Raw genomic sequence first — 13,399 nt, 5'->3', positions numbered from 1 at the left:
TGTGTAGTGTACTATATAGGGGATAGGGTGTGTGTAGTGTACTATATATGGCATATGGTGTGTGTAGTGTACTATATAGGGGATAGGGTGTCTGAGTAGTGCACTATATAGGGGATATGGTGTGTGTAGTGTACTGTGTGTATATGGGATATATATATATATATATATAGTGTACTATATATATATTTTTTTTTACCTTTATTTAACCAGGCAAGTCAGTTAAGAACAAATTCTTATTTTCAATGACAGCCTAGGAACAGTGGGTTAACTGCCTGTTCAGGGGCAGAACGACAGATTTTGTACCTTGTCAGCTCGGGGATTTGCAACCTTTCAGTTACTAGTCCAATGCTCTAACCACTAGGCTACACTGCCGCCCCATATGGTGTGTGTAGTGTACTGTGTGTATAGGGGATATGGTGTGTGTGGTGTACTGTGTAGATAGGGGATATGGTGTGTGTGGTGTACTAGATAGGGGATATGGTGTGTGTAGTGTACTAGATAGGGGATATGGTGTGTGTGGTGTACTAGATAGGGGATATGGTGTGTGTGGTGTACTAGATAGGGGATATGGTGTGTGTGGTGTACTGTGTAGATAGGGGATATGGTGTGTGTGGTGTACTAGATAGGGGATATGGTGTGTGTAGTGTACTAGATAGGGGATATGGTGTGTGTGGTGTACTAGATAGGGGATATGGTGTGTGTGGGTGGTGTACTGTGTGGATAGGGGATATGGTGTGTGTGGTGTACTGTGTGGATAGGGGATATGGTGTGTGTGGTGTACTAGATAGGGGATATGGTGTGTGTGGTGTACTAGATAGGGGATATGGTGTGTGTGGTGTACTAGATAGGGGATATGGTGTGTGTGGTGTACTAGATAGGGGATATGGTGTGTGTGGTATACTAGATAGGGGATATGGTGTGTGTGGTGTACTAGATAGGGGATATGGTGTGTGTGTGGTGTACTAGATAGGGGATATGGTGTGTGTGGTGTACTGTGTGGATAGGGGATATGGTGTGTGTGGTGTACTGTGTGGATAGGGGATATGGTGTGTGTGGTGTACTAGATAGGGGATATGGTGTGTGTGTGGTGTACTATATAGGGGATTTGGTGTGTGTGGTGTACTATATAGGGGATATGGGGTGTGTGGTGTACTAGATAGGGGATATGGTGTGTGTGGTGTACTAGATAGGGGATATGGTGTGTGTGGTGTACTAGATAGGGGATATGGTGTGTGTGTGGTGTACTATATAGGGGATTTGGTGTGTGTGGTGTACTATATAGGGGATATGGGGTGTGTGGTGTACTAGATAGGGGATATGGTGTGTGTGGTGTACTGTGTAGATAGGGGATATGGTGTGTGTGGTGTACTGTGTAGATAGGGGATATGGTGTGTGTGGTGTACTAGATAGGGGATATGGTGTGTGGTGTACTAGATAGGGGATATGGTGTGTGTGGTCTACTAGATAGGGGATATGGTGTGTGGTCTTCTAGATAGGGGATATGGTGTGTGTGGTGTACTGTGTATATAGGCTCTATAGTAGTCAGTGGGCCTGGTATGATAATGGAGAAGGCTCTATAGTAGTCAGTGGGCCTGCTATGATAATGGAGAAGGCTCTGTAGTTGTCAGTGGGCCTGGCATGATAATGGAGAAGGCTCTGTAGTTGTCAGTGGGCCTGGTATGATAATGGAGAAGGCTCTATAGTAGTCAGTGGGCCTGGTATGATAATGGAGAAGGCTCTATAGTAGTCAGTGGGCCTGGTATGATAATGGAGAAGGCTCTATAGTAGTCAGTGGGCCTGGTATGATAATGGAGAAGGCTCTATAGTAGTCAGTGGGCCTGGTATGATAATGGAGAAGGCTCTATAGTAGTCAGTGGGCCTGGTATGATAATGGAAAAGGCTCTATAGTAGTCAGTGGGCCTGGTATGATAATGGAGAGGGCTCTATAGTAGTCTGGCTGCTCCCTCTATGAAGAATTCACCTCTCAGAGAACCCAGGACCATATGTCCAATCCCCTCTTGCCTCCCCTCGCTCCTGACAATTCCCACCAGAGAACCTCAGTGTGAACTCAAAGGCAGAGCTGTAACTCCCAGGCCAGTTGTAACTCCCAGGCCAGGCCAGCTGTAACTCCCAGGCCAGGCCAGCTGTAACTCCCAGGCCAGCTGTAACTCCCAGGCCAGCTGTAACTCCCAGGCCAGCTGTAACTCCCAGGCCAGCTGTAACTCCATGTCTGTATTTAGATGTAACTCCCAGGCCAGCTGTAACTCCCAGGCCAGCTGTAACTCCCAGGCCAGCTGTAACTCCCAGGCCAGCTGTAACTCCCAGGCCAGCTGTAACTCCCAGGCCAGCTGTAACTCCCAGGCCAGCTGTAACTCCATGTCTGTATTTAGATGTAACTCCCAGGCCAGCTGTAACTCCCAGGCCAGCTGTAACTCCCAGGCCAGGCCAGCTGTAACTCCCAGGCCAGCTGTAACTCCCAGGCCAGCTGTAACTCCATGTCTGTATTTAGATGTGACTCATCCTAAAGCAGATGCATCACTGCACTTTCAGGAAGCTTAGCTTCAGGCCTACTTGGAGTTGCTATTAATGAAAGTATTTAGGTAGTTTCTCCTCTTAGTTTGCAAGGCTGAGTTTGAGGAGAAAAGCAGGAAGCAGCCTTTGCATCGATGGAATTCTATCTCTATACGGTGACCTGTGAAGGATCTGTCTCTGTCCCTTGTTTGGGAAATGGGATGTGGAGCTAATCCCGGGCCAGAGAGAGGGGAGGGGGCTGATAGGGTGAAAGCTAAGCCAGCTACTTATTAAATAATAATGATAATACCTGATACAGTCGTTGAACAACGCTGACATTACTGTAAAGTTAGAGGTCAATGAAAGTCCTGAAACATGCCAACTAAATATCAGCATAACGTCTTCCGCTTTCTATCAAGTGGTAATATTTCAATCTAAAGCTTGTGTTGTGTGTATAATATCAGCTTTACGGTAATATTTCAATCTAAAGCTTGTGTTTTGTGTATAATATCAGCTTTACGGTAATATTTCAATCTAAAGCTTGTGTTGTGTGTGTAATATCAGCTTTACGGTAATATTTCAATCTAAAGCTTGTGTTTTGTGTATAATATCAGCTTTACGGTAATATTTCAATCTAAAGCTTGTGTTGTGTGTATAATATCAGCTTTACGGTAATATTTCAATCTAAAGCTTGTGTTTTGTGTGTAATATCAGCTTTACGGTAAAATTTCAATCTAAAGCTTGTGTTGTGTGTATAATATCAGCTTTATGGTAATATTTCAATCTAAAGCTTGTGTTGTGTGTATGTGTCCTTTCATCCCCTTCTTTCTAACCCTCTCTCTCTCTCTCTCTTCTCCCTTCATCTCCTCCCCTCTTTCTCCAGGTGTTCCATTACTTCCGGTCTGTTCTAGACCTGGTTCAGTTGGTGACGGTGTCAGATATTCCCAGCTTCCTCCGCTCTAGCACAGAGTTTCACCTGTATCCTTCACATCAGCTGATGACTGAGGTGTCCACATCTCAGATCAACTGTTGCTCTCAGATCTATCAACTGGAGATATTTAACCACACAGCTGGTTTAAGGGAAGGGGCTTTCCAGAATGTTACAGTTGTATGTGACCTGCTAGACAGTCAGGCTACAGACATGGTCATTGATTTACTCTCTGAACAGGTTTACCCTTGAAACTGGTTTGGGGATAATGAACTTTGTTCTTAGATAATGATTAGCCAGGTCTCATGTGACTGTATCTCCATGTAGACTGAACAGGATCTTGTTCTACTGGCATTGTGTGAAGTAATAACAGATCAAGCCTTACAGTATAAAAGTCAATAGGAAATAGCTGGATACATCTCCCCAGTGTTTCACACTGGTCATGTACAGTATAATTCATCAATAAGCACCGAGGGGGTGTGGTATATAGCCAATATATCACGGCTGAAGACTTTTCTTTGCATGACGCAACGCAGAGTGCCTGGTTACAGCCCTTAGCCGTGGTATATTTATTTAACCTTTATTTAACTTGGCAAGTCAGTTAAGAACAAATTCTTATTCAAAACGAGGGCCTAGGAACAGTGTGTTAACTGCCTTGTTCAGGGGCAGAACGACAGATTTTTACCTTGTCAGCTCAGGGATTCGATCCAGCAACCTTTCGGTTACTGACCCAACGCTCTAACCACTAGGCTACCTGCCGTATATTGGCAATATACCACAAACCTCCGAGGTGCTTTATTGCTATTATAAACTGGTTACCAACATAATTAAAGCAGGTAAAATACATGTTTTGTCATACCTGTGATATACCACGGCTGTCAGCCAATGAGCATTCAGGGCTCGACCCAGCCAGTTTATGAAAGGTAATAAGAAACTGCTAGATACATATCCCCAGTGTTCTACATCCCTTGACCAATCACGACAGAGAACTATCCTCCAAATCACTGAGAGATAAACGGCTCCTTGATCAATTCAGATCACTGTCTGGAAAGGTACATCAATCACTCCAGTGTGTGACTCAATATACTGTGACTATCAGGTAGTAGTAGTAGTAGTATTAGTAGTAGTAGTAGTAGTAGTAGCAGCAGTAGTAGTAGTAGTAGTAGTAGCAGCAGTATTAGTAGTAGTAGCAGTAGCAGTAGTAGTAGTAGTAGTATTAGTAGTAGTAGTAGCAGTATTAGTAGTAGTAGTAGTAGTAGTAGTAGTAGTAGCAGCAGCAGCAGTATTAGTAGTAGTAGTAGTAGTAGCAGCAGTATGAGTAGTAGTAGCAGCAGCAGCAGTAGTAGTAGTAGCAGCAGTAGTAGTAGTAGTAGCAGCAGTATTAGTAGTAGTAGTAGTAGCAGTATGAGTAGTAGTAGCAGCAGTAGTAGTAGTAGCAGCAGCAGTAGTAGTAGTAGTAGTAGTAGCAGCAGCAGTAGTAGTAGTAGTATTAGTAGTAGTAGTAGCAGCAGTATTAGTAGTAGTAGTAGTAGTAGCAGCAGCAGTATGAGTAGTAGTAGCAGTAGTAGCAGCAGCATAGCAGCCATGGGGTGAATGCAAATGGAGAACTTGGGACTATAAGGTTCGGTCTGCATTTGTGTGGAAATGTAATTATTGACATAGCCTTGTTCACTACCTATATGGTACTATAAATACCCTAATAAATGTTATGTTCAAAATATAAATAGTTGACACCATTCAAACCAATTATGGTTCAGAACTTTAAAGACAATTCTCTCAGAATTATCTTTTGCACATAGAACCTTCTAGTTTCAAGCTCTAGATATGTCAAATAATGATTTGAGGTGTGTTTGGTTTATACTCCAGGTAGGGGCACTGTTCTCTCTATCCTGTACGGTCAGCTCCATGGCTCTACCCCCTGCCTCTCAGCTCAGCTCCCAGAAGTGGAAGGACTTCATGTCTAAGAGACCCAAGACCCTGCCTGGTAGGTACTGAATGTGGATCGTCAGCTACAGCTCGTGTATGAGAAAAGAGATTGTCTCTGTGTTGGTCCTTGATCGACCGTCACAGAACTAACTGTATTGGAACTATAAATATTTAAACGACCAGAATCAAGGCAACAAGGAGAACCAAGGCACTCTTTATACCATATAAACATCACTAGGCATTCCTATGGCTTTTTCTCTACATATAATCTGGATGTGTGTTCTTTATTTTCAACTCATTTTGACCTATTTGGTTTGCCATAGTTCCATATGTGGAGGTGAAGGGTGAGAGCGGACACTACTTCCTGTTGGTTCAGGGGTCAGAGGGCGGAGGCTGCAAGGCCCGCATGATACACTCAGCCAGTCAGATCAATGGAGCCGCTGCCATGGCAACCGTCAATGGGCTTCTGAAAGAGAATTCAGTGTCGTCTTCAGGTAAGAAACTTAAAAATCAAAATAAATGGTGAAAAAACAAAGATCTACTCTGATATGAAATGTTGTTTACATTGTGATTGGTGACTTACCTGTCAATATCACGGACAGTATGAATGGTCTACTGTCAGCATGGTATCCAGCAGTCTTTAAAGACTGGCTCAGAGGCGTCCTCTCTTTGAGGTCATTCCTGTTCCTTGGGTCTAAGGCTGTGCCACAGAAGTTGAAAAGAACAAGAAGAGTCCCTCTAGCTAGCTGATGTTTTTATCTACCTCTCCATTTCCTAACAGTCTAGTTTTAATCATTTGAAAATGGTAGAATAACCCAAGGCATTTATACTTGAAAGTTGTGTATAGAAAGTCGGAGGCTGAATTATAGAATGGCCCAACCACTTTGTACTTCTTCCTTTAACTCCTCTTTCCTCTGAATCTTTAACTTGTTCCTCAACTATATTCAGAGCTGCGGGATGTTTTTTTCTTGAGTGGATGGTCGGGGGGGGTCAGAACGTAATTACAAATGATTTGTAGACTGCAAATTGACTGCAAGAATCCCAAACAGATATAATATTTGAATAAAACTTAATCATTTCAAGCCTTGCTTACATTTGCATAAGATCACATACCTCTGTATTATGCGTGCCAATAATTAAAACAACTTGGAGCTGATTAGATGGTGTATTTACAGTCTTATGTCCAACCATTTTTTTAAAATGAAATAAGGGGGGCCAAAATCAAACCACCCGCGGGCCACCAGTTGGGGAACCCTGCCCTCACTCTTCTGACTCTTTCCTCTGTCTCTTTCCTCTCTCTCTCTTTCCTCTGTCTCTTTCCTCTCTCTTTCCTCTTTCTCTTCTTTCCTTCTTTCCTCTCTCTCTTTTCTCACTTTTTCTTCTCTCTTTCCTCTCTCTTCTCTCTTTCCTCTCCCTCTCTCTTCTCTTTCTCTTCCTTCCCTCTCTTTCCTCTCTCTCTCTTTCCTCTCTCTATTTCCTCTCTTCCCCCTCTCCCTCCCCCTGCTGTGTTAAGCCCTGTGGACTGGGAGCATGCTGTAACAGCCTGTTGTACTCTTCTGACTCTTTCCTCCGGATATTTACCTTCTTTCAGAGATAAAAAAGCCCTGTAGAAAAAGAGACAGACATACCTCTGAGTGAAACAGAGGATGAAGAGAGAAGACACAGCAGTGTAGTCTCTCTCTCTTCCCTCTCTTTCCCCTCTCTCTCTCTCTCTTTCCTCTCTCTCTCTTCCCTCTCTATTTCCTCTTTCTCTCTTTCCTCTCTCTCTCTCCTCTCTCTTCTTTCATCTCTTTTTCTTCTCTTTTTCTTCTCTCTTTTTCCTCTCTCTTTCCTCTCTCTCTTTCCTCTCTCTCTTTGCTCTCTTTTTCCTCTCTTTTTCCTCTCTCTTTCCTCTGTCTCTTTCCTCTCTCTCTCTTTCCTCTCTCTTTCCTCTTTCTCTTCCTTCCCTCTCTTTCCTCTCTCTCTCTTTCCTCTCTCTCTCTTTCCTCTCTCTTTCCTCTCTCTCTCTCTTTCCTCTCTCTCTCTCTTTCCTCTCTCTCTCTTTCCTCTCTTTTTTCCTCTTTCTCTTCTTTCCCTCTCTTTCCTCTGTCTCTTTTCTCTCTCTCTCTTTTCTCACTTTTTCCTCTTCTCTTTCTTCTCTCTTTCCTCTGTCTCTTTCCTCTCTCTCTATTTCCTCTCTTTTCTCTCTCTCTTTCCTCTTTCTATTCCTTCCCTCTCTTTCCTCTGTCTCTTTCCTCTCTCTCTATTTCCTCTCTTTCCTCTCTCTCTCTTTCCTCTCTCTCTTTCATGTCTCTTTCCTCTGTCTCTTTCCTCTCTCTCTCTTTCCTCTTCCTCTTCTTTCCCTCTTTCCTCTCTCTTTCCTCTCTCTCTTTCCTCTTTCTCTCTTTCCTCTTTCTCTTCCTTCCCTCTCTTTCCTCTCTCTCTTTCCTCTTTCTCTCTTTCCTCTTTCTCTTCCTTCCCTCTCTTTCCTCTGTCTCTTTCCTCTGTCTCTTTCCTCGCTCTCTTTCCTCGCTCTCTTTCCTCTCTCTTTGCTCTCTTTTTACTCTCTCTTCCCGCTCTCTTTCTTCTCTCTTTCTTCTCTCTTTCCTCTCTCTTTCCTCTCTCTTTCCTCTTTCTCTTCCTTCCCTCTCTTTCCTCTCTCTCTCTCTTTCCTCTGTCTCTTTCCTCGCTCGCTCTGTCTTTCCTCGCTCTCTCTTTCCTCTCTCTATTTCCTCACTTTCCTCTCTCTTTTTCCTCTCTTTCCTCTTTCTCTTCCTTCCCTCTCTTTCCTCTGTCTCTTTTTTGTTCCGTTATGAAATGCCCCAAAAGAAGAAAGATGTTGTACTTTTAAAATATATTTCATGCAGTTAACAGAGACTCCTATCCAGAGAGACTTACAAAGAGTTTGTTTTCTTTTACACCAACTTGCATGTAGCATTTATTTTCTGAAAGAGAACATAACATGGTAAAAGAATTGTTCCCTCTCTTTCTGACTTCAATGACCCTCACTCTGAGTACCTTCAAAGATTAAAGCGTAAGAATGGTTCTTTTATACACCGACTCTCATGTGGCATTTTCATTCTCAAAGAGAATATAACAAAATGGTGGAAGAAGCAATAGTGCCTGAAAGGTCTTCCTGTTCCCTTCGCTCTCTGTAGGAGTTTATTATATAGAAACTTTTAAGGGAAAACCATTTTCCTTCTGAAAGAGAACAAAATGGAGGTACAAGCAATAGTTCCTAAAAGCCCCTCCCGTTCTGTTCTCCATTTTTCTGTCTTGCTCTCCCTCTCTCTCTCTCCCCTCTCTCTCTCCCTCTCTCTCTCTCTCTCTCTCTCCCCTCTCTCTCTCTCTCTCTCTCTTTCTCCCCCTCTCTCTCTCCCCCTCTCCCCCTCCCTCTCTCCCTCTCTCTCTCTCCCCCTCTCCCCCTCCCTCTCCCCCCCCCCCTCTCTCTCTCTCTCTCTCTCTCTCTCTCTCTCTCTCTCTCTCTCTCTCTCTCTCTCTCTCTCTCTCTCTCTCTCTCTCTCTCTCTCTCTCTCTCTCTCTCTCTCCCCCTCTCTCTCTCTCTCTCTCCCCCTCTCTCTCTCCTCTCTCTCTCTCCCCCTCTCTCTCTCTCCCTCTCTCCCGCTCTCTGTTTTGCTTTCTCTGTCATTCTTATACGACCCTCTGAGAACTTTGATGAAACAGATTAAAGGCAGAAAGAGTCTCCTAACGGGCCTAAAGTGAAGAGACTAATACGACCAAAATGCTTTAATAATGAATTAGAAGCAGTTGCATTATTTGGAGGTTGTGTATTAAAGGTGTAATTAGCCGTGAAGAATAGGCTAGCGGAGATTAAAAAATCAATTTGGGCCTAAGTCAAACCTCAAAGTCACTGTAGTGCATAGTAGTTACCGTGTCAGTCCATGTGGGCCTAAGTCGAGCCTCAGTCACTGCAGTGTAAAGTAGATACCCTGTCAGTCCATTTGGGCCTAAGTCGAGCCTCAGTCACTGCAGTGTAAAGTAGATACCCTGTCAGTCCATTTGGGCCTAAGTCGAGCCTCAGTCACTGCAGTGTATAGTAGTACCCTGTCAATAGTGCTGTGTTTGCTTGGAACTTTAGAATCAAATCAAATGTTATTAGTCACATGCACCGAATACAACAGGTGTAGTAGACCTTACAGTGAAATGCCGAATACAACAGGTGTAGTAGACCTCACAGTGAAATGCTGAATACAACAGGTGTAGGTAGACCTTACAGTGAAATGCTGAATACAACAGGTGTAGTAGACCTTACAGTGAAATGCCGAATACAACAGGTGTAGTAGACCTCACAGTGAAATGCTGAATACAACAGGTGTAGGTAGACCTTACAGTGAAATGCTGAATACAACAGGTGTAGGTAGACCTTACAGTGAAATGCTGACTACAACAGGTGTAGTAGACCTTACAGTGAAATGCTGAATACAACAAATGTGATAGACCTTACAGTGAAATGCTGACTACAACAGGTGTAGGTAGACCTTACAGTGAAATGCTGAATACAACAGGTGTAGGTAGACCTTACAGTGAAATGCTGAATACAACAAGTGTAGTAGACCTTACAGTGAAATGCTGAATACAACAGGTGTAGGTAGACCTTACAGTGAAATGCTGAATACAACAGGTGTAGGTAGACCTTACAGTGAAATGCTGAATACAACAGGTGTAGTAGACCTTACAGTGAAATGCTGAATACAACAGGTGTAGGTAGACCTTACAGTGAAATGCTGAATACAACAGGTGTAGGTAGACCTTACAGTGAAATGCTGAATACAACAGGTGTAGTAGACCTTACAGTGAAATGCTGAATACAACAGGTGTAGTAGACCTTACAGTGAAATGCTGAATACAACAGGTGTAGGTAGACCTTACAGTGAAATGCTGAATACAACAGGTGTAGGTAGACCTTACAGTGAAATGCTTACTTACAAGCCCCTTAACCAACAATGCAGTTTAAAAAATATGAATATGAATAAGATTAAAGTTTTATAGAGTTAAAGTAATGTTAATTAATGTAGAGCTAATATGAGTCATGTCAATTTATTGACAAAGGGTGAGTCAATCCAGAAGGCCAGACTGATTGATTGAAAAAGATGTTTAAACAACAACAATCTTCATTGATTAATAAAACTGGAAACACTTATCTCCCTCACTAGCTTTAAGCACCAGCTGTCAGAGCAGCTCACAGATTACTGCACCTGTATATAGCCCATCTATAATTTAGCCCAAACAACTACCTCTTCCCCTACTGTATTTATTTATTTATTTTGTTCCTTTGCACCCCATTGTTTCTATCTCTACTTTGCACATTCTTCCATTGCAAATCTACCATTCCAGTGTTTTACTTGCTATATTGTATTTACTTTGCCACCATGGCCTTTTTTGCCTTTACCTCCCTTATCTCACCTCATTTGCTCACATTGTATATAGACTTGTTTATACTGTATTATTGACTGTATGTTTGTTTTACTCCATGTGTAACTCTGTGTTGTTATATGTGTCGAACTGCTTTGCTTTATCCTGGCCAGGTCGCAGTTGTAAATGAGAACTTGTTCTCAACTGGTCTACCTGGTTAAATAAAGGTGAAATAAAAATAAAGCAATGCAGTATTAACCTCCCCTGTCTCCTTAATGCAGTGTGCTTATATTAAACTCCCCTGTCTCCTTAATGCAGTATGCTTGTATTAAACTCCCCTGTCTCCTTAATGCAGTGTGCTTGTATTAAACTCCCCTGTCTCCTTAATGCAGTGAGCTTGTATTAAACTCCCCTGTCTCCTTAATGCAGTATGCTTGTATTAAACTCCCCTGTCTCCTTAATGCAGTGTGCTTGTATTAAACTCCCCTGTCTCCTTAATGCAGTGTGCTTGTATTAAACTCCCCTGTCTCCTTAATGCAGTGTGCTTGTATTAAACTCCCCTGTCTCCTTAATGCAGTGTGCTTGTATTAAACTCCCCTGTCTCCTTAATGCAGTGAGCTTGTATTAAACTCCCCTGTCTCCTTAATGCAGTGTGCTTGTATTAAACTACCCTGTCTCATTTGATAGCGTTTGTGTTGTCCCATTCATATGTACTTCATTTGAACTCATAAGCCACGTTACCAGGTTATTGAACATCCTAAAAATAACTCCCACGTCTGAGTTATGTTGTTTCAGGTGTGAATAATGTGATTACTTCATGGGGAAAAGAGAAACCTGAACACTGCTCTTATTAATGTCACTTATTTTATTCAACCTTATTTACCTCTACCCATGCAAAACCTGCTGATTTAGAAGGTCCTGTGTACATTGTATTTTCAACCAGCAACTATCAGGAAATATCACAGATCTCACGTCACACTTTTTTACAGTGTTACTTTCATCAGCTGTTGTACAATATCATACAAAACACAGGAAAAACTGAATTTTGACTGCAGTGGGCCTTTAATAAAAATAAGAGATACTAGCGAGAGCAGTGTGCGGGTTTCTCTTTTGTCTGATGTTATTGAGAAGGGTTCAGCCAATTGATTGATAAAGCAGTCCTCTTCTCCCAGGTTCCACCACTACAGACTGGCTGCGCTCAATGCCCTGTATCCATGGAGACCAACTGCTCCAGAGGGAGAGGAAGTTGGCCGAGGTGCAGACTCTGGTCCTAAAGGAGTGCCTGAGTAAGTACAACATCATATTTTATTCATCCTTTATTTAGCCAGGTAAGTCTCGTTGAGATAAAAAAATAAAATAAAAGATTTTTCAAGCGGAATCATGTCTGACGCAGAATATATATTAAAATGTCTGTACTCGGCATACTCTTTCCATTTGCAGTGAGCTTTATTGCCACCAAATAGAGCCGAGTTAATGTATTTTTTTATTTTTATTATTGCAGTTTATTTAACCAGCTAATGTATTGAAAACATTCTATTTGACAAAAAAACAACATATCTAGCATAGTTTAATAAAGCAAGTCAGTCTGTATCGTAGCCAGACAGGTAGGTGGTTCCTCCAGTATTGAAGGCAGTCTGTATCGTAGCCAGACAGGTAGGGGGTTCCTCCAGTATTGAAGGCAGTCTGTATCGTAGCCAGACAGGTAGGTGGTTCCTCCAGTATTGAAGGCAGTCTGTATCGTAGCCAGACAGGTAGGGGGTTCCTCCAGTATTGAAGGCAGTCTGTATCGTAGCCAGACAGGTAGGGGGTTCCTCCAGTATTGAAGTCAGTCTGTATCGTAGCCAGACAGGTAGGTGGTTCCTCCAGTATTGAAGTCAGTCTGTATCGTAGCCAGACAGGTAGGGGGTTCCTCCAGTATTAAACATCCAATAACATGAAGCAGCCTCATGCTACAGAAACCTGAGTCTCCAGCCCTTATGGCACATCCTGGCTCGGACAAGGCTACTTACTGACTACTCTCGTTATTCCATATTGAATAGGGCGTAGAGAAGAGGCAGAGAAGCCAGCTTCAATACCAGTCAATGACCTGAAGATCTTGCTCAGCCTGGCCAGAGAACAGTACCTCAAGATGCATGACTCTACCCTGCCTAAAGCCTCTACCCTGCCTGAAGCCTCCAGTCTGCCCAGAGTTGAGCCCTGTGGAACAGAGGAGGTGAACCTCTCTACGAAGACTACAGGTATTCTGCTGTTCCAGTCCCTCCTTTGGGGCGGCAGGGTAGCCTAGTGGTTAGAGCGTTGGACTAGTAACCGGAAGGTTGCGAGTTCAAACCCCCGAGCTGACAAGGTATAAATCTGTCGTTCTGCCCCTGAACAGGCAGTTAACCCACTTTTCACAGGCAGTCATTGAAAATAAGAATTTGTTCTTAACTGACTTGCCTGGTTAAATAAAGGTAAAATTAAAAAAACTCCCCGTAACCAGTTCAGTAATATTTACAGTGCATTCAGAATGTATTCAGACCCCTTGACTTTTTTCACATTTTGTTACGTTACAGCCTTATTACAAAATTGATTAAATAGTTTCCCCCCCATTCATCAACCTACACACAATGCCCCATAATAACAAAGCAAAAACAGGTTTTTAGAAATGTTTGCTAATATATAAAAAATAAATATAATATATTC

General features: G+C 42.7%; 1 protein-coding gene across 2 annotated transcripts in view; it reads left to right on the top strand.

Annotated features, from left to right (window-relative positions):
- LOC135529330 (mdm2-binding protein-like) overlaps positions 1 to 13,399 on the top strand; it is a 59,716-nt gene that overhangs the window by 15,377 nt on the left and 30,940 nt on the right. For both annotated transcript variants that reach the window (XM_064958115.1, XM_064958116.1), the window contains exons 9-14: positions 3,395 to 3,489; positions 4,425 to 4,491; positions 5,306 to 5,423; positions 5,689 to 5,859; positions 11,890 to 12,003; positions 12,757 to 12,954. In XM_064958115.1, the coding sequence (XP_064814187.1) occupies positions 3,395 to 3,489; positions 4,425 to 4,491; positions 5,306 to 5,423; positions 5,689 to 5,859; positions 11,890 to 12,003; positions 12,757 to 12,954 (763 nt within the window). The remainder of the gene's footprint in view (positions 1 to 3,394; positions 3,490 to 4,424; positions 4,492 to 5,305; positions 5,424 to 5,688; positions 5,860 to 11,889; positions 12,004 to 12,756; positions 12,955 to 13,399) is intronic.

The sequence above is a fragment of the Oncorhynchus masou genome, unplaced genomic scaffold (assembly GCF_036934945.1).
Source record: "Oncorhynchus masou masou isolate Uvic2021 unplaced genomic scaffold, UVic_Omas_1.1 unplaced_scaffold_1132, whole genome shotgun sequence".
NCBI classification, from domain to species: domain Eukaryota; kingdom Metazoa; phylum Chordata; class Actinopteri; order Salmoniformes; family Salmonidae; genus Oncorhynchus; species Oncorhynchus masou.
Note: the sequence above shows the minus strand (reverse complement) of the source record. Positions and strands in the feature narration are given on the sequence as shown.